Genomic DNA, 20,598 nt, shown 5'->3' on the forward strand with positions numbered 1-20,598 from the left:
CTTTAAATGTAATAGCAGAGATCATTCATCTTCAGACTGGCTGACTAAAAACTTAACCATGTGTGGTTAAGCATGATCATTTTAGAACACAGATTGTTTTAGATGTAGGTTTTAATGCTTTCAAAATCATGTTTGTTTTTAATATCTTGAAATGTCTCATTTTCTCCTTTCGTTAATTAAAAGCTTGTTCTTATAACATTTAACATTTCTAGTTCAAAAGTCTATTACCCCTTTCTGCAGTCATTTGCTGAAATACCATTACATTTACCCTAATGTAGGCATAAATGGGTTAATAGCGAATTCTTTTGCTTCATGTCGACTCAGTTTTTTGTAAAGTTGTATTTTATTCATAATTTAAGCTCTGTAGGCTTTGTCTGAACATATTGGTATTTATCATATAGGCATGTGGGTTAAAAATAGAAATGCCCTTTTTTTTAATTTTTATTTAATATTTTATTTTTTCTGTGATTACATCTAAAAACAATTTTTTAAATTTTGAGTTCCAAATTCTCTTCCTCCCTTCCTTCCCATTCAGTGATAAGGCAAACAGTTTGATACAAGTTATACTCATTGGGTCATGTAAAACATATGTCCATGTTAGTCATGTTGTGAAAGAAAACACAGGAAAAAAAAAAAAGAAAAATTAAGTTTTAAAAAAGTATGCTTTTAGCTGTGTGACCCTGGGCAAGTCACTTAACCCCCATTGCCCTGCTAAAATTTAAAAAAAAATTTTTTTTTTAAAGTATGCTTTGATCTGCAATCAGACTCCATCAATTCTTTCTCTAGAGATGGATAGCATTTTCCATCATAAGTTCTTCAGAATTGTCTTAGGTCATTGCATTGCTGAGAATAGCAAGGTTATTCATAGTTGATTGTTGTACAATATAGCTACTACTGTGTACAGTGTTCTACTGGTTATGCTTTCTCGTTTCACTTTGCTTCAGTTTATATAATCTTTCCAGGTTTTTCTGAGAGCATCCTGCTCATCATTTCTTATAGTACAAAGGTATTCCATCACAATCATATACCAGAACTTGTTCAGCCGTTCCCCAATTGATGGATGTCCCCTCAATTCCCAACTCTTTACCACCAGTAAAAGAGCTGCTATAAATATTTTTGTAGAAGTAGGTCCTTTTCCTTTTTTATCTCTTTGGGATATAGATTTAGTAGTGATATTGCTGGGTCCAAGGATTTTATAGCCCTTTGGGGGTAGTTTCAATTTACTCTCCTGAATAGCTGAATCAGTTCATAACTCCATCAACAGTGCATTTTTGTCCCAATTTTCCTACATCCCCTGCAACTTTTGTCATTTTCCTTTTCTGTCATATTAGCCAATTTGATAGGTTTCAAGGGAGTACCTCAGAGTTGTCTTAATTTACATTTCTCTAATCAATAGTGATTTAGAGCAAAAAACAGAAATACATTCTCAGGTAGTGTGAATTAGAGGCATGTTTGAAGAAAACATGAACTATTTACAAAATATTTGAATAAAGCCATTAGTTAGGTTTGTTAACTGAGCTCTTTCCCTTAAGTTGAAAACATAGTGTAAATATATCCCAAAAAAGTGCCAGCCCTACATAAGCTAATAAATCAGTAATGACAATAAAGCTAGACCATCCCATAGGTTCAGTGAAGTTTGCCTACTAAAGATTGACTTGCAGTGGGAAAGGCACAAGTAATTGTATTTTGATTTTTTAAAAAGCATCACGATTGTAACTTAGAGAATTCATTGTAATCTAGAAGGTTGTCATACATTGTAAATCTGGAATGAATATTCCTTCTTAAATCATGACATTTGACAATTGACATTATGAGACTCTCTGCATTATCCAGAGGAGCAGAGAAATCACTGATAATATAAATGACTGGCTTTACCACCATGGCTCACCCTCATGACAGTGAAGCATCAGGCTTTAATAGGAGTGGCACAGAATAGTCATCACTGTCTAGTCACTTAAAAATATGAGCTGATAGGTACATATGTACTATAGCACAAGTAACAATAACATAAGTGTATAGTAAAGACCAAACAAAGCATCATAGAACATCATTTTAATTGTGGAATCAGGAAAGTCTTCCTGGAGAAAATGATCCCTGAAAGCCTTAAATGAGATGTGTCAAAGTAAACCATTCACAAAGTCAGGAGAGAGATTAAGGAACAACAGGAGCCTGGAAAACACTTGGGCAAGAACCTGAAATTGATGAAGGTGCATCATGAGCTGTGCAGCTGATGGGATAAGCTGTGATCAGATCATGGAGGGCCTTGAATGTCAGAGTAAGGAATTTAAACCTTTGAGTAGATGGGATCCCCTAAGGGAAATAAGATAGGAGAAGTGAAGTGTTGTATAAACCAAGGAAAAAGAGGCGAATGAGGCCAACAGGGTCAGCAGTTGCAAAGAGGTGAAGAAGAATAAAGATGGAAAAGAAGCCATTGAATTCGGTCATAGGACTTCATGAGTAGTCTTGCAAAAAGCAGTCTTCTTAAAGTGTTGAAGATAGAAACCAGGTTTCAAGGAGTTGAAGAATTTAGGGAGTGGTGAGGATTTAATAACAGGGAGTATAAACTATCCTATCTAGAAGATCTTTATTGAAAATGAAAGTTCCTAACAGCATTTGTTTCTGTATGCTTCTCCTTTTTAAAATAGGCTACACTTTGCTTCTATTCCAAAGAACTCTTATAATTCAGACCCTAATTATATAATGCATAGATGATTGAATCCATTAGCTCCATTTTTTAAAATCTCTAATGTTTATCCACAGGTCATTTTTAACTTCCTGGCATGATTTCTATATCCATAGGATTTGTAAAATACAAGAGATACCTGGTATATTTACTTATTTTTTCTTTCACAACACATTAGTACTGATTTTGGTTGCATATAGAGATTAAAGAAAACATTAACAACAATTCTATAAAGAACGTTGCTGGGAAGACTCAGGGATTTGCACCAGCCCTGATCTGCACAGGACAGCTGATGAATGTTGAAGCAGCAGCATCTCTGAGTCTACCTCATGCATTATGGTGTCCCCAACATCACTTTGTGCGACCGTAGCCAATTACTCAAACTCTGATTTCCCCCAGAGGTAGCAGCAAACCATGGCAACAGCCCAGGAGAAACAAAAAGACCTTGAAGATGTTGCTGAGAAAGACCAGCAGGAAGAGTCAGTAAAGCTCTGACAACAGAAAACTCTAAGTTAGAAACAGAAATCAAGTATAAAATACAGCAAAAGGGACAAGAGAAAGAAGAAATTGTTGACACTTGAGAAGCCAGCAGCTGTGATTGCCCCTATATCAGTCAGCACTTAGTAAAAATCAACAGTTAAGAATGAATCAGATAAATAAGATAAATTTGTGAAAATCTACATCTTCTTAATTGGTCATCAGCAAGTCCAACTAAGAACAGATGCAATTCACAGAGGGGTCATTTGCGCTTCTCTGTGTTTGGTTGTTTTTCAGTCAATTCCAACTCTTTCTGACCCCATTGGGAGTTTTCTTAGCAAAGAAACTGAAATGACTTGCCTAGGGTCACACAGCTAATAAGTGTCTGAGGACAGATTTGAACTCAGGAAATTGAGTCTTTCTGAGTCCAGACCCAGCCCTCCAGCGACTGTGCCACATGGCTGCCTGAGTTTTTCATAAAGAGTCTATGTGGGGGGCAGCTAGGTGGCGCAGTGGATAAAGCACCGGCCCTGGATTCAGGAGGACCTGAGTTCAAATCTGGCCTCAGACACTTGACACTTACTAGCTGTGTGACCCTGGGCAAGTCACTTAACCCTCATTGCCCCACCAAAAAAAAGAGAGAGAGAGAGTCTATTTGGGGAAAACTACTCCATAACTGTCAACAACTTCTTGAACCTCATCTTTGCAGGTAGTAGTTTAAGAAAGATCAAGACTTATATACTTATATTATTCAGATAGAAGCAGAAATGGAATTATTAATCCATTTTGATTTCTCCACCTAGGTGGAGAAAAAAAATGCAAAGATAAAAGTGGGGGGGGGTTGGAGGAAGAATCTTCTTTTGATAATGATACAGGGGCAGCTAGTTGGCGTAGTGGATAAAGCGCGGGCCTTGGATTCAGGAGGACCTGAGTTCAAATCTGACCTCAGACGCTTGACACGCTTACTAGCTGTGTGACCCTGGGCAAAGTCACTTAACCCTCATTGCCCTGAAAAAAGAAGAAGAATGATAATGTTACACATTGGTGAGGGTCTGATGGATATTATGAAGATTTATGAAATGAAGAAGACTATTAATAAAGCCTAGGTAGAATCAAGAGAAACAAAACAAAGAAGGAAAAAGCAAATTTTGAGACAAAGACCTTTTGTCCACCATTGTAAAAAACATTATTTCCAATAAGAGACTTTTGCCGAGCTATACAGATGCACTTGACAAGTATGTCGTTTGCCTAGCCTTTTTCCAAGCAAAGACAAAAAACAAAAAACTTTTCTTGTTGGAGGATTTGTTTAAAATAAAATACATTTTTTAAAAACAAAACAACAACAACAACAAAAGACCCTGTTGTTTTGATGATGACTACTAATTTTAAACCATCAACACCTGTAGTTTTTACATGGACGTTTGTTTTGTGCTTTGCAGTTTTTCAGTTTGTTCAGATCAGTTTCTTACCACTACCACCAGGTCATTGTTACCAGAGTTTGAAAAATATTTAGTACTTCTTATATTTCCAAATAACTTATCACTGTGTATAATCCAGCCTAGTACAGTGCCTTGCTTGCAGTAGACACACAATACTAGAAGCAGCTGGTAGTGTAGCAAAAAGAGCTCTAGATGCAAAGTCAGGAGGACCTAAATTCAGTTCCAGCCTCAGACACATACCAGTTGTGTGGCCCCAAGCAAGTCACTTTACCTTCCTTAGCTTCAGTTTCCTCACCTGTAAAATGGAGATAATAATAGCATTTTCCCTCCCAGGTTATTGTGAGGATAAAATGAGATAATATTTGTACAGTGCTTTGCATACCTTAAAGCATTATATCGATGCTAGCTAATTATTATCCACTTTATTAATAAGCAAAGTGATTTACTAACAGATTTCATGCTTCAGCTCACAACAGAAGATGTCAGTGATGGAGCTGATAATTATGAGAGATTATAAAGTAGAACCTTTCAGAATCAATCATAGAATTGTTAAGCATATCCAGAGAAAAAGGATCCCTGGCATGACTTCAGAGGATAAGGAATACTTGGAGGTCCTACAGTAAACAACTAGAGATGGTCAACAAATCCTGTTCATTTTTTTCTTCATAATACTTTTTGTCCAGATCTTCCATTTCTCCCATGCCCCCACAGTAGTCCTAGGCCCTTGTTACTTCATGCCTGAATCATTGCAGTTGTTTCCTAGCTGATCACCCTGCCTCCACATTCTTTCCTTTCCCACCTCTACTAAGTTTTCCTAAAACACAACTTACATTATATTACACATTCAATTAAAAAAAAAAATCAGTGTCTCCATGTTGCTTACAGGAAAAAGTTTAAGATCGAAAGGAATTAAATGCCTGTTGTTTACCAGGTTCTTTGCTCTACAGATATTATCTCATTTGAGATTCAAGACCCTTCTGTCCTAATCTAACTTTATCCAACCTTATCACATACTACCCCCTGGTCCCTTATTTGAATCTTCTATTTCAGCCAGTCCATACTAATTTCTTACTGATGAATACATCTTATTCCTTCCTACCTTTTAACTCTTGATCTCTGCTTCCTCTAAATTCCTACCACAGATTGTCTTTACCATTCATTTGGCACTTAACGCTACTGGTCAATTGTCTTTTAATACTTAATAGCTTATATACCCAGTCAGATGATGTACTTCTTGAAGTATTCCTGTCTCTTAGATCTGTATGTTCCTCCCAATGCAAAGTCCCTTATCTATGATGAGTGTTCAAGGAATATTTGTTGTTTAACTTTGTTAATAAGATTAATAAAGAAAAAGAGGAGAATCGTCATGGTGTTGCGGGGAAAAAAAGATTAGAGGCAGGGAGGACCTGGGTCTGACCTTGCCTCTGATTAGCCATGTCCCCCTGGACAAGAAGGTACCCAGGACATATTGGTTGTAGGAGTTGCCTCATCTGGGAGTTTTCTTTATCAGTGAAGCCATAGGTTTGATCTCTATTCCTATCCTCTATTACTCTTTATGGCTTTTAACTAAAGAAGAAACTCTGCTCTTAGAAGAGATAACTAGACAGGGTGTTTATTAGCTCAAAAGCAAGATTAAGAGGAGCTTCATTTGGCTTATTTGGCATTATTTAGGTTTTCTTAACACTTCAAACTTATTGGTGTTCAGCAGGGGATAAATTAAGCTCAAGTTTACCCTTTGATTGTCAGGCTGCTAAGGAAAAGAATTTTGAACTCCTTAGATTGAATATCGTTTGGATGTACTAAAAAGCTAATAAAGGTTCTAAATTAAACAAATAAACCATTATTACAAGGATACCTACCATCCTATCACATACAAGTATTCCCTTTGGCTCATTTTTTATGCTTATGCCAGGGTCAGAATACTGGAAGGAATTAGCCAACACTGTCTTGTCAACAATCACCTTGTTAAAAGATTATGCCTATGCTGGATTTATATAAAATTACTTCTGTATGTTTTTGTCATAGGTTATTGCTTATAACTCAGAAGGTAAAAGCAATCCAAGTGAAGTAGTAGAATTTACTACTTGTCCAGATAAACCTGGAGTACCTTTAAAACCTTCAGTTAAAGGAAAGATACATTCACAGAATTTTAAAATAACTTGGGGTAAGGTGTTTTCCTTTTCATATTAATACAAATTCTTCAAAGATCCTTACGTAAGTTCATGTGTCCAGATGGGGCCAAATTCAAGCCACATTATAATTAGAAGTGTTGTGTGGCTCTTTGAATACGTATACGATAAAGAATTCAGATCTGGTGTTCAGGCAAATGGGAAGCACTCTAAATTTCTGGGCAGAAATGTGACATACAGTATAGTGAAGGAACATTGGATTAGGCCTGAGTCAAGAGAAATGGATTCTAGTCCCTGCTCAACCATATATTGCCTCTGTCTGAGATTTAGACAAGTCACTCTTTGAAACCTCCATTTCCTTATCATCAATATGGGGATATTAGTGACATTTTCCCTATCTCACAGAGCTGTTATGGCTTTCAGTTGCAATAATGTATGTCAAACCTCTTTGAAAGCTATAAAGCCTTATTTTTGTGTATGATTCTTTTTAAAGCAACATTTCAGACCATGATTCTGATCTTCGTTTATAGTTCCAAAACTCTAAATTTATTCTTTACTTTACACATTACATTGTTATAAAAACTTGAATAAGACATGATTTATCAGAACTTCAGTAAATATGTCAAATGAAATATTTTTGTTATGCTTTACCTGATGTCAGTTTTGGTTGTTTTATTTTCTGACAGATCCACCAAAAGACAATGGAGGAGCATCTATAAATAAGTATATTGTAGAAATTTCAGAAGGCTCAAATGGTAAGAATCATATTAATTAAGACAGTCAACAACCATTTATTAAGCACTTATTGTATACCAGGGCCTGTGCAAAGCACTTGAGGATACAAAGAGAGGCCCTCAAAAAGCTCATATTCTAATTTAGGAGAGATATGCAAATAACTAATTCATATAAAACATATTACAGAGTAGGTGAAAGTATTCCCCTTTTTTTGTGGGGCAATGAGAGTTAAGTGACTTGTCCAGGGTCACACAGCTAGTAAGTGTCAAGTGTCTGAGACCACATTTGAACTCAGGTCCTCCTGAATCCAGAGCTGGTACTTTGTTCACCGCACCACCTAGCTGCCCCCTAGGTGAAGGTATTCTGAAAGGAGAAGGAATTAACAGTTCAAAAGACCAGTAAAGTCCTCTTGCAGGAAGGTAGAAATGAATCTGAGTCTTTTAAGGAAGCCTATGAAGGTAGAAGGTATAGCCCATGGAAATAGTCCTATTCAAGGAAGTACAAATAGGTCAGTATAACTGGGCCTTAAGAGTGTATGAAGGAACAATAAGGTGTGAGAAGACAGGATATGAAAGAGCCTGGTCATGAAGAGTTTTAAATTCCAAGCAGAGAGCTTTATATTTGATCCTAGAGAAAATAAAGGAACTGAAGCACACTGAACAGGAAAGAAACTTATGACCTTGGCACCCAAGTCGTGAATGAATTGGGAAGAACCTTGACACGTGGGTAAGAATTATTAAGCTTGTGAGTAGTCTGTGCCTTTAACTACCAGAACCAGAGTGGTGGCTGTATAAGTGGAGAGAATGGAATATATGCGAGAAATGCAAAGGTAAAAGTAACAGATTCGATCTGTTGAGTGAGCGAGAGTAAGGCATCAGAAATGCCAGGCTTGCCGGCCTAAAGGACCAGAAGGAAGGGGGCGCCTTCAGTAGTAATAGGGAAGTTCAGAAAATCAGCGTGGTATTTGGGGGGAAAGATTATTCCTTTTGGGCATGTTGAGTTTGAGATAACCTATGGTATAGCCATTTCAAGAGACCCAAAAGGACAGTTGAAGTTCTGAAGACAGCAAGAGGAGAGGAAGTAGAGGCAACAGTTGTTGAATGTTTCCCTCAAGGACTTGAGCCATAAACAGGAAGAGAGATAAAGAATTATAGTTAGCATCAGATAAAGTGAGCTTTTTTAAGGATAAGAGAGACATGGGCATGGTTTGTAGGCAGCAGAAGAGAACTCATTAGATAAGGAGAAATCAAAAATGAGATGTTGGGGGCAATTTATTAGAAAAATCTAGAGAGGGGCAGCTAGATGGCGCAGTGGATAGAGCACCGGCCCTGGATTCAGGAATACCTAAGTTCGAATCCAGCCTCAGACATTTAACACTAGCTGTGTGACCCTGGACAAGTCACTTAACCCCAATTGCCTCACAAAAAAAAGAAAGAAAGAAAGAAAAATCTAGAGAGGACACGATCAGTCAGATGTAGAAGGATGTGCCTTAGCAACCCATCGGTTACCTCATCATCAGATATCAGGGTAAAGGAATAGATAATGGAGGAAGTTATCTGAATAATTTTAAATTAAAAGGAAAGAAGTCTCAGTGAATGGTCTCAGTTTGGGGAGGGGTTGCATTTTTTTGGTTTTGGTTTTTGAGGGGATTTTTGGTTTGGGGTTTTTTATTCGGGGGGGTTTGGTTTGGTTTGGTTTGGTTTGGTTTGGTTTGGGGGTTTTTTGTTTGTTTGGTAAAGCATGAGAGAAGAGTACCATGAGAAGCTGAAGGAAAGCCAAGAAGGTTTGGAATAGCCACTCTGGAGAGTGAGATGATAAGTCAATTAGGACAGAGTAGTAGAATGTTTTGCCCTGCTGCATTGCGGGCCCAGTCAGCATGATTTCCTTTTTTTATCAACTTTTATCAGCAAGTGAAGAAGAATGAAGAAAGTGAATGTTGGGAATGATGTAAAATCAGTGTGTGTGTTGAAGGCTATTAATACGAGGGTAGTACATGATGACCTGAGAAAAACTGTGGGCCAGGTACTGAACTCATGAAAGGAGGAATGAAGATCTTCTGGTGGTCTGTAGATAAGTCGCTGGGTTCGTGATTGAGTGATAAAATCTGCATAGGATGAACCTCAAAGAAGTGATATTGATTAGTGAAGGTGGTCAAGGGAGAGTTTGGAAGGCACAGTGTGAAATAAAGTATATTACAGCTTCCCTGCCACAACCAGTGAGTCAGGAGGTGAAGAAAGAGTGTGTAATCCATGCTGGAAAGGGTGGTAAGGGAAGTGGTGTTATCATGGATCCGTGCCTCTTATTGGAGGCCAGAAATTGTAAAGAATAAGAAAGACATTTAAGAGGAAAGATGTTTGTTAATTAAGGAGCAGGCAGACAAGAGCCAAGATAGTGGAACAGCAAGAAGCAGTGTAGCTAGAAACTTCCCCCTCCCCCTCAAACTCCTCCAAACTCCTAGAGGACACACCAGACCTAAAATCCAAGTGACAGGTCATTTTTCCAGCCCAGGTCAGTATAAGGAGATAGATAGAAAGATTAGTGTCCACTAATCTTTTGCCCTAAGAAAAATACCTGGAGAGAAGCAAGTTCAAAAGCAAGTATGTGACTCAGACCCCATGTTCAGAGCAGGATCTCTACCTACCAAGGAATAATCAGGACAAGATTCCCAGACCAAAAGGTGGCCTGCAATCTTCACTCTGAACCAACAAAGCTTCCCAGTTAATTGACAGGGATAAGTCTAGTGGCAGTCTGTTCTTCCTCAGACACAAACCCAGATCAGGACTTTATAGAGCTCAGACCAAAGGAATAGCGATTAGACTTTGCCCCCATCAGACCACTTTGGTAGTACTGAAAACTAACAGATACTGAGCCTAAGCCGGCCCTGAACAATAGAATACTACCCCAAGAAAGTAGCAACAGGATCAGCACAGACCTTCCCTCCACAATGCACAGGGCCTGACCCTCACATCAAGTCTGAGGTCAGCAAGGAAGCTAGAAGAATGAGCAGGGGGAAAAAAGAGATATTACGGGGGCAGCTAGGTGGTACAGTGGATAGAGCACCAGCCATGGATTCAGGAGGACCTGAGTTCAAATCCAGCCTCAGACACTTGACACTTACTAGCTGTGTGGCCCCTGGGCAAGTCACTTGACTCCAATTGCCTTACCAAAAAAAAAAAGAATTAACTACCTAACATAATGGGGGTGGGGGGAGGTATCTATAATGAGATATGAGATAGAGGAATTCCAAGCTTTCCTGACCAGAGCTGCAGAAAACTGAAATTCAAACACAGGAATGAAAGAGAAACATTAAAAGGTGAAAAAAAAAATCAACAATGGTAAAGGACTAAACAAGAATAAATTGCATACATATATCCCCTCTTAACCATATCATCAGAGATCACAGAGGGAGTCTAACTAGACGAGACCTGGGAAGTTGGTCCTGTTGTATCTTGATGGTTTTTTTAAAAATAATAATGGAAAGGTAGGGGAAGAAGAATACACTTGGGGGGAGAGAGGATATGGGGCAATTATCTCATGTAACCATGGTTCTCAAGTAGACCCCTATGCATGGATGGGGTACAGCTAACAATTGAATATCACTCATTTAAGGGGCAGCTAGGTGGTGCAGTGGATAAAGCACTGGCCCTGGATTCAAGAGGACCCGAGTTCAAATCTGGCCTCAGACACTTGATACTTACTAGCTGTGTGACCCTGGGCAAGTCACTTAACCCTCATTGCCCCCACCAAAAAAACAAAAACATCACTCATTTGAATTGGTCAAAAGAAGGAGGAATATGCACAGATACTTGGATACAAAAGTACATTTCACTGAACAGGAAAATAGGGAAAGGGAAGAAGGGGGAAGTAGAAGGAGGGTAGATTGATTGTAAAAATAAAAAATAATTTGAAGTGGATATGGAAGGGACATTCCCAAGGACACAGTAGAAGGGATAGACAGATATGCAGGGTGCTTTGGGAGCTTAGGGTTGAGGTAGATAGGAGTGAGGAAGTAGCCAGATGAGTTTAGAATTGTTCGCTTTTGCAGTTTCCCTTATACTGCAAATCTCCTCTTTAAGGTTGATTAGTCCTCATTCAGTTCTTACTCATAAACCCTAGCTTTGTCTCCTCTTGCCTTACCTTCCCACTGTTGGGTGAAGAAATGAAAGCAAATGGTTTTGCAAGTTCTATATTTTGCCTTCTGGCAATAGTACTCTCCAAAAATTCATTGTGTTGTTTTTTTGGTTTTGGTTTTGGCTTTGGTTTTTTTGGCAGGGCAATGAAGGTTAAGTGACTTGCCCAGAGTCACACAACTAGTAAGTGTCAAGTGTCTGATGTCGAATTTGAACTCAGGTGCTCCTGAATCCAGGGCCGGTGCTCTATCCACTGCCCCACCTAGCTGCACACCCCCCCCCATTGTGTTTTAAAATGACTTCAACATCAGGAGGTTGTGTCCCGGGGTTCACTAAAACTGTGCCATCAGATCGATATCTTAGACAGCTCCTGCTAACCTGGAAACATTCCAAATACTGTATGTCTCTTGTTAGTCACAATAACTCTTTCAGATCATCTACTGAGATGTAGAGGACTTGTTGAAGGCTTTCTTGGTAGAGGAAGTACTCACAGCAACAAAAGAAATGCTGGGGAGTGACCTTGCTTATGTGGAAAGCAAAAGATGTCTTTTAAATAGGCTGAACTCAAATTATTGGTTTTTCTTCTATTTATTTATCTATAATGTTATTATTGGACCAGTGAACACATTTAAAATGCTTAATTAAAAGCAAATCATCTATCTTTGCCAGAAGCTATACAAAGTAACGGATATTTCACATCAGCAGATCTATACAAATTTGCCTTGGAAACTGTATATAGAGGAAATTAGATCATTTCCAGGAAACTCTAAGTAGGCTTAGGATTGTTCTGACAAATTACACAAATGTTTGTTTTAATGAAGTGAAGATACATTGCGTGTCCATGATACCAAAATGTCAAGCATTAGTCCATAATTGATTGTGCATTAATTCTTAATAGGAAACAAATGGGATGTGATATACAGTGGCACTGCTCGGGAACATCTCTGTGATCGCCTGACTCCTGGCTGCCCCTATCGCCTGCGTGTATACTGTGTTAGTGATGGAGGACAGAGTTCGGTAATGCTGTATTTCATTTAGCTACATGAACAGCACTCTGAGGGGCACTGCTTATGAGTTATTGTCCTATATCTCTTTAATGGAAGGAATCAGTTAACATTTTGTCTTGCCCACAATAGGTGCTTGATAAATTTTTAGTGAATATGAACAATAACATTTATTTTTGTACATTTGTATATCTGTTATCAGATACCAAAGATCATAGATCATGTGAATTATAAATCATTAATTTATTATTTACAGCATATTATTCATTTAAATTATCTTTATTTCTGTCCTAGAACATGTAACATGCTTATTTAATCAATTCCTACTTAGTAAACATGATCAGCATCTAGCTTGTTGTCATGTACAATAGGTGCTTAATAAACTAATGGATGTTTAATTTCAGAAAAACAAATTTAACAGATAAATGAAATATTTATCTATTAAGTGCTTTCTTATCCTAAGACTTAGGGATACAGCCAAGACAATTTCTGCTCTGAACTGGAAAGCAGTAGTGAGGGGAAAGGGCAGATAAGGATGATGACCAGGGTGCAAGGGACTTGGTGTAAAGATGGCCAGGAAGAAATCTGAGTATCTTAAAAGGTTCATTTCAGAAGGCTGCTACATACGCAAGCATATCACTATTAGCAATGTCAGAAATTACTTCTTTTTTTTTTTTAACCAAAAATTTATTTGATGCATATTATTGAATAATTCATATTATTAAAATGGACTTAAATAGGCATCTGCATAATACCATTATTTAAATACATACTTACAACTTCAGGCAGAAATATTTTAACAAATTTTTTTATTTGTAATTTTGACCCTTTTCCAATGTTTTTGTTTTTGTTTTGGCGGGGGCGGGGGGTACAGAATGGTGTCTAGACCTATGACTTCCTCAGTATGAGGAACTTTGAAGTCAAAATTCCCTCTTCTGATACAAATCAACAACTCTTACAAATCTTAGAGAATTGCCAAGGGACACTGAGGGGTTAAATGCCTTGTCCTAGATCATATAGCCCGTACATGTCAGGAGTATATTCGCATATTCTTAGCTGATAGTTCTTTAATGAGAAAACCTTGGTATTTATATCGCTTTTCTTTAATTTAAAAAAAAAATGATTATTTTGGTTGTTTGACAGGCATCTGAAGCATTACTGGTACAGACTCCAGCTGTGCTTCCTGGTCCATGCTTCCCTCCCAGATTACAGGGTCGACCAAAAGCAAAAGAAATCCAACTACGATGGGGTAATTTCTACTTTAGCAATATAGTATATAATTGAATAGGTATTTAAATGTGCTCAATATTTTAAATTACACAAATTTTCCCACCTTTTTTTAGGACCACCTCAGATTGATGGCGGATCACCAATTATCTCTTATAGTGTGGAAATGTCTCCTGTAGAAACAGATGAACCCAGAGAAATTTACCAAGGTTCTGAAGTAGAGTGCACAGTGAGCAACCTTCTTCCTGGAAAGACATATCATTTTAGACTCCGTGCAGCTAACAAAATTGGGGTAGGGTTTTCATTCTCATTAATTTTGCAAGAAGAGATGTTTAAATTCCTTAAGAGAATGATATTTTGAAACTGATTTTAACTTCTAGGCTTTGCATATATAACATTTTTCCATAGAGGCCTTGACTCCTGGGCAATACTCTTGTTTATTCTAGTTTGAACTGTTGTAAGACTAGTGAGACAGTGTGCTAGAGTTGGAGTCTGACCTAGGTTCAAGTACTCCTGGCTTTTGACTCCTACTATTGAACAATACTACACAAGTCATTTAACTTCCTTGTGTGTCAACCTTTTTATCTTTAAAACAAGGGTAATGATACTTGCATGGTCACAAGTTCTTATAAAGTTGTTGTAAGGAAAATGCTTTGTACACCTTAAATTACAGGGACAGAGACCTATGAATTCATTGGAATAGGGAACTTGTTAGAGAGTTGCTTAGAGTAGTGTCAAACTCAGATAGAGGCCAGGATAGGCTGCATATTGACTTAGAAAACCACAAATTAACATTATTTATTTTGTTAAACATTTCCCAATTACATTTTAATCTGATTCAAGTGAGTATTTGACACCTAGCCTAGAGCACTAAAAGATTAAGTCACTTGTCCAGGGTTACCTAGCCAAGTCAGAGACTAGACAAATAGGCTAGACAAAAAGATATACAAATTCATTATCATCATCATTATGAGTGAAGTGGTATTTTAAGAAATACTTCTGTTGATATTATCTCATCAGTATGAGAATTCCTTCCAGTGGTTTAGATAATAGCCTTTTCATCCAGGGTGGCTTTTGTCCCTGGCCTCCTGGAAGTGCTTCATAAGATCTACATGTAGTGGGGCTGCTAGGTGGCACAGTGGATAAAACACTGGCCTTGGATTTAGGAGGACTTGAATTCAAATCCAGCTTCAGACACTTGACACTTAACTAGCTGTGTGACCCTGGGCAAGTCACTTAACCCTCATTGCCCTGCTCCCCCCCAAAAAATCTACATGTAGTGTGGTGAGGATGTTCCTCTAGTCTCTTAATATTGTGTATGTACTGTTACACCATGTAGGCTATCCATCATCCCTTATTCTTTCTACATCATTGGCTTATCACGGCTTTTCTTCATGTATCACTTAGATAATTTCTTGTCTGTCTCTGCATTCAAATTATGCTGCTACACACAAAGGCACATACACGGTAGGTCTCTTCATTGCCCTTTGGGTCACCCTCAATTTTGAGGGACTCTGGCATAAACCAGGAGTTGACAAATTTAGCCTGTGAGCTTAGAATAGTTTTTACATTTTTAAATAAAACCTTATATTTAAAAATAATGCTCATAATTTGCCAATCCCTGCCACATAACATTATAAGAAAATATTGCTATTAGAAAGATAAATTCGTTTGTTTCATGGAAAAGCTGAGTATCATTTAAAACAATGCACTGTTTCCCAAATTAACTGTAGCTATCTCCTCTTCAGTTCTTGGCCCAAAGTATTATCTATCTTCAGTGTCTGTCCAAGATTTAAAACTAATGGACCAGCTCAGTGGATTACCTATCCAGCTGCATATCACCCTCAACAATGGGCATTCTTTGTCCACTTGGTTTTTCCTGTATAGACTATTATGCTAAGCACTTTGGAGTGATTTTGGAAGCTCCTGTATTCTCAGGCATACTATAAATAAATCATTACCCACAGTCAGAAAATCATACAGAGGACTTTATAATCTCTAAGGAATTTTGCTTCCTTTAGTGCTCTGTACTGACTGTCATCACTGAAAGCTGTGAACCGCTTTCTTAAGCCTAGGCCTGTTATATGCATTAGTCATCAGAGGGACCCACTGCACATATTCAGTCAGAGAGGGTCATCCTGTACTTTCCTTTCATAAACTGGCATAGCCAAACATCCATAGTTGTGATAATTCTATGTAACAGTTTAAATGTATGCTTATTCATTTTTATATGTGTAGGGTGTGTGTGTGTGTGTGTGTAGAGCACTTGGCTTTGAGTCCAGGAGACCTAGATTCAAATCGCACCATAAGCAGTTATTGGTGTTGTGACCCTAGGCACGGTACTTAACCTTACTGGAAGTGGTAGAATTCAGTGTGCTCTAAATTGATGATACCTATGTTATAGGAAATAAAATGGAAAAATGAAATTTAGGATGGGCTGGGAAGACTTCATAAGTGAAGCTTTTTAAATTCTTCTATCTTTACAGCCATGTTCAGTAAAACTCAGATATCTGGTTAATTGATGTTTATAGAACAGTGCTGCTCAGACTTCTTTTATGAGGTGACAGTTTTAAGGATTCTTATAGTCATATGCACAACTGGAGGATGGGGGAAGGGTTTGCAGCTAAACTGAGTCTTTCTGTAGGTCAAGGGTTCCTCTCCTGGAGTTCATGATTTTAGAAACTGTTTCAGTAACTTTATTTGAGTATAATTTGTTCTCATTATAATCCTACATGTTTTAATCCATTTAAAAAGAGTTGTGAGAAGAGGTCCATAGGCTTCACCAGACTACCAAAGGGTTCCATCACACACAAAAAAGTTAAGAGCTCTTACTCTATCTAAATAGTTCCCATGTTGGAGCTTTTTAATATTATATAAATATGTAATATTAAAGAGCCATTAGTAATCAGTAAGCATTTATTAAGTGCCTGCTACATTCTAGTCACTTTGCTAAAAGAGTAGGGGAGCAGGATGAGGACCTGAAGACAAGTGGCCAATGATGAGATGGCAGTACTGGGCCCCCTCCTTAAGGACCCTGGAGGAGCTCTCTGGTGTTGACCTTCTCCTGGAAGGATCTGACGCAGAGGGTTACTGAGGATGTGGGAGTCTCAGAGTTGATAAAATCTTTCGGGAAGTTGAATTACTAGAGACAGCGGTGAAGTCGGGGTATCAGTAATCATGTCAGTGACCCCTCCTCATGTATTCCGTAAATCCTTGGAGATCATGAACATCAATTCTTTCAGACTTTTCTGAACGATGAGGGTCTTGCATGTTTATAAATCTGTAAATATGTGACACAATCCTGGGCAACCAAATAGGTACTCGAAAAAAAAATTGAAACTCTTGCAGTTATCAGTTTTTGTTTTTTGTTTTTAAAGTTTGGACAATTTTCAGAAAAATGTGAAATAACTACAGCACCTGGACCACCAGATCAATGCAAACCCCCTCAAGTGACATGTAGATCTGCAACCTGTGCACAAGTATATTGGGAGGTATTATCCTTTAATTTAGGATTATTGTATATGTATAAAATTGCATTTTTACTTTTCTATACTGCACAAATATTTTGTATAAAATGGTATTCTGTAGATTGTAACTACTTCTAATCTTATAAGACCAAACTCAACCTTAATTCACACTTCATCTTCACCACCCCTTGTTAATAATTTAGTTATTAAAAATGATACTTATTACATGCTTTTGAATTTTTTAAGGATATTTACTTTAGTGCTTAGTGTACCTTGACCAGTGGTGAACTTAATGTTCATAACATGTTCATAATAAATTGGCTATATCATTTCTATTATATTTACCCCCCATTGCATAATTATTCTATTTTATACTGATAAAAGTTCTTAAACTTTGAAAATCGACAAAGGTTTTTATATGTTTTCATTTAAGTCAGTTTTTAAAATTCCTTTGGAGGATCAGTATAAAATATGCTTTCCAACATTTTTATGAGTATTAACATTCAACTTCAAAATAAATTTACTGGGGGCAGCTAGGTAGAACAGTGGATAAAGCACCAGCCCTGGATTCAGGAGGACCTGAGACCCTGGGCAAGTCACTTAACCCTCATTGCCCCGACCAAAAAAAAATTTATTGTACTTTCTGACACCTCAAATTCAAAAGATCTTAATCATAAGACTATAAAAGGAATAGCTTTCATTTTCTTGACTATTTACAGAACTTTAAAAACAACTTTTTTGTTGTGCTCATGGAAAGATGTATTTGGGAAAACATATTCAAGATTCAGACTTTGACTAAATTTAAATTTAAATCTGTTTCCTGTTTCAAAGGTTCCAGTTAGTAATGGAGCAGATGTCACTGAATATCGTTTGGAATGGGGAGGAGTTGAAGGATGCATGCAAATATGTTACTGTGGACCTGGTCTCAATTATGAATTAAAAGGACTTTCACCAGCAACCATGTATTATTGCAGGGTCCAGGTAAAGAGGATCACTTAATTGTTACTATGCTATAACAGAAAGTGCATTTCAGTAGTACTTCCATGCTCGTTTCTTTGTTTATTTTCAGGCTGTGAGTGTTGCAGGACCAGGCCCTTTCAGTGAAGTAGTAGTATGCATGACTCCAGCATCAGTCCCTGCCGTTGTGACTTGTCTTCAAGGAGTAAGCGAAGATGAAGTTGAAAGTCCAGATTATTCACCTTCTACAAGCCTTGCAATAAGATGGGAAAAGCCGTGTGATCATGGTTCAGAAATCCTGTCCTATAGCATAGACTTTGGAGATAAACAGCCTGTGACAGTGGGAAAGATTTCAAGCTATGTTATAGACAATTTGCAACCAGATACAACATACAGGTATACTTGCAAAATTGTATTAGGAATCTTAACTATTGACATAACAAAGGTGAATGAGTCAGAGAAAGTTCTCGTTTCCTAAGGTGGCTCACCATGAATTTTAGTTTTAAATTCAGAATAAATGCAAAATAAATATAAAACATTAAAATCTATAATGAACTTTTAGGTTTGAATAAGCAATTTCTGTACCGAAAGTTAAGAACACAAATTTACAATATTGGAAACATGTTTATATACATTCATGCATGCATGTATGCATACAAACATATATACAGCTATTTAACATCATACACTAATTTCTACCTCTACACATGTGCATATATATAGGAATCAGCCCTTATCCACAGAGGAGTTTGTGTGTGACAACATTAGCAGAGTTGTGAATGATAAATGTGGGATAGTTTAGTTATAATGGCTTTTTAAAAATAACATTTCCATGGAAGAATTTTTATCTGTTTTGGTAAATAGGTGGGTTTTTTTGGTAAATGAAATGTACTAGTTATCTATCAGTTTTCAGCTCTGTTTCCCCACCCACACAAGTTAATTCTCATCAAAATATTTGTTTCAAATTATTCTTCTAAGGGGCAGTTAGTGGCTCAGTGGATGGAGCACCGGCCCTGGAGTCAGGAGTACCTGAGTTCAAATCCGGCCTCAGATACTTGACACTTACTAGCTGTGTGACTTTGGGCAAGTCACTTAACCCCCATTGCCTCATTCCCTCCCCCCCCCCCCAAAAAAAAATTTATTCTTCTGTATGACATTGGATCATGGGATCATGCAGTTACAGTTGGGAAGGACCTGTGGTCATTCACAAAGATAGCCACATCTTCTCTAACCCCTTTGTTTTACAGTTGAGGAAACTGGGGCCCAGAATGTTTAAAAAACTTGCCCAGAGTCCCATGGCACATGGCAGAATTGGAAAGGTCCTCTGGCTCCAAATCCAGTAAACTCTGAACAGAACTCGCTGGTTAAATCACTTTGTATCTGGGCCCTGATTTCTTCAGCTGTAAAATGAGGGGAGTGGACTAAATAATTTCTGATCTAATTTGGCACTGACACTCTTTGATTCTATAGTGCCTTCATGTGCTCCAGTTGTTTTCTTACACCAGATTACTTTAGGGTGAGATGGTCAGCTCTTGACAACTCCGTCTTCCAAATGTTTCTTTTTAGAATGTGATCACAATGACACTTGGACACATGATACCAATAAAACATTTTACTGTCCATCCTTGTCACTCTGTATTTGGCCACATTCAGGCTCAGCCCTCAGATACAAAGGATTTATACACATTATCTTGTTTGATTCTCTCACCAACCCTGTAAGGTGGAGGTACTACACAAATGTTATTATTAATTTATAAATAAGTCTGAAAACCAGAGAGGTTGACAACTTGCCTATAATCACAGAGTTAATAAGTTTTGTAGGCAGCATTAAAATGAAGGCCTTTCTTGTCCCATGTCCAGTATACTTTCTACCATACCCTGCTGCTTAGAAGTCACTTCGACAGAGAAGAGTCTGTTATAACTTAAGAATCAAGATCATTGGGGCAGTTAGGTGGCACAGTGGATAGAACACCAGTCCTGGAGTCAGGAGGACCTGAGTTCAAATTTGGCTTCAGACACTTGAAACTTACTAGTGTGACCCTAGGCAAGTCATTTAACCACAATCGCCTCACCAAAAAAAAAAAAAAAAAGAATCAAGATCATTCTTTTTTTTTTTTCTTTTTTTTTTCTTTTTGTGAGGCAATTGGGGTTAAGTGACTTGCCCAGGGTCACACAGCTAGTAAGTATTAAGTGTCTGAGGCTGGATTTGAACTCAGGTACTCCTGACTCCAGGGCCGGTGCTCTATCCACTGCACCATCTAGCTGCTCCTGTTGTTGTTGTTTTTTTTTTTTTTTTTGCGGGGCAATGGGGGTTAAGTAACTTGCCCAGGGTCACACAGCTAGTAAGTGT

At 37.8% G+C, this 20,598-nt stretch overlaps 1 protein-coding gene across 6 annotated transcripts in view; it reads left to right on the forward strand.

The window, feature by feature from the left end:
* FNDC3A (fibronectin type III domain containing 3A) overlaps positions 1–20,598 on the forward strand; it is a 180,556-nt gene that overhangs the window by 149,990 nt on the left and 9,968 nt on the right. For 5 of the 6 annotated variants that reach the window (XM_043992461.1, XM_043992463.1, XM_043992462.1 and 2 more), the window contains 8 exons: positions 6,625–6,763; positions 7,415–7,483; positions 12,492–12,610; positions 13,741–13,846; positions 13,941–14,116; positions 17,202–17,315; positions 18,123–18,272; positions 18,361–18,644. In XM_043992461.1, the coding sequence (XP_043848396.1) occupies positions 6,625–6,763; positions 7,415–7,483; positions 12,492–12,610; positions 13,741–13,846; positions 13,941–14,116; positions 17,202–17,315; positions 18,123–18,272; positions 18,361–18,644 (1,157 nt within the window). The remainder of the gene's footprint in view (positions 1–6,624; positions 6,764–7,414; positions 7,484–12,491; positions 12,611–13,740; positions 13,847–13,940; positions 14,117–17,201; positions 17,316–18,122; positions 18,273–18,360; positions 18,645–20,598) is intronic. The other variant, XM_043992464.1, reaches the window with a different exon arrangement.

This window comes from Dromiciops gliroides, chromosome 3 (genome assembly GCF_019393635.1).
Source record: "Dromiciops gliroides isolate mDroGli1 chromosome 3, mDroGli1.pri, whole genome shotgun sequence".
NCBI lineage: Eukaryota > Metazoa > Chordata > Mammalia > Microbiotheria > Microbiotheriidae > Dromiciops > Dromiciops gliroides.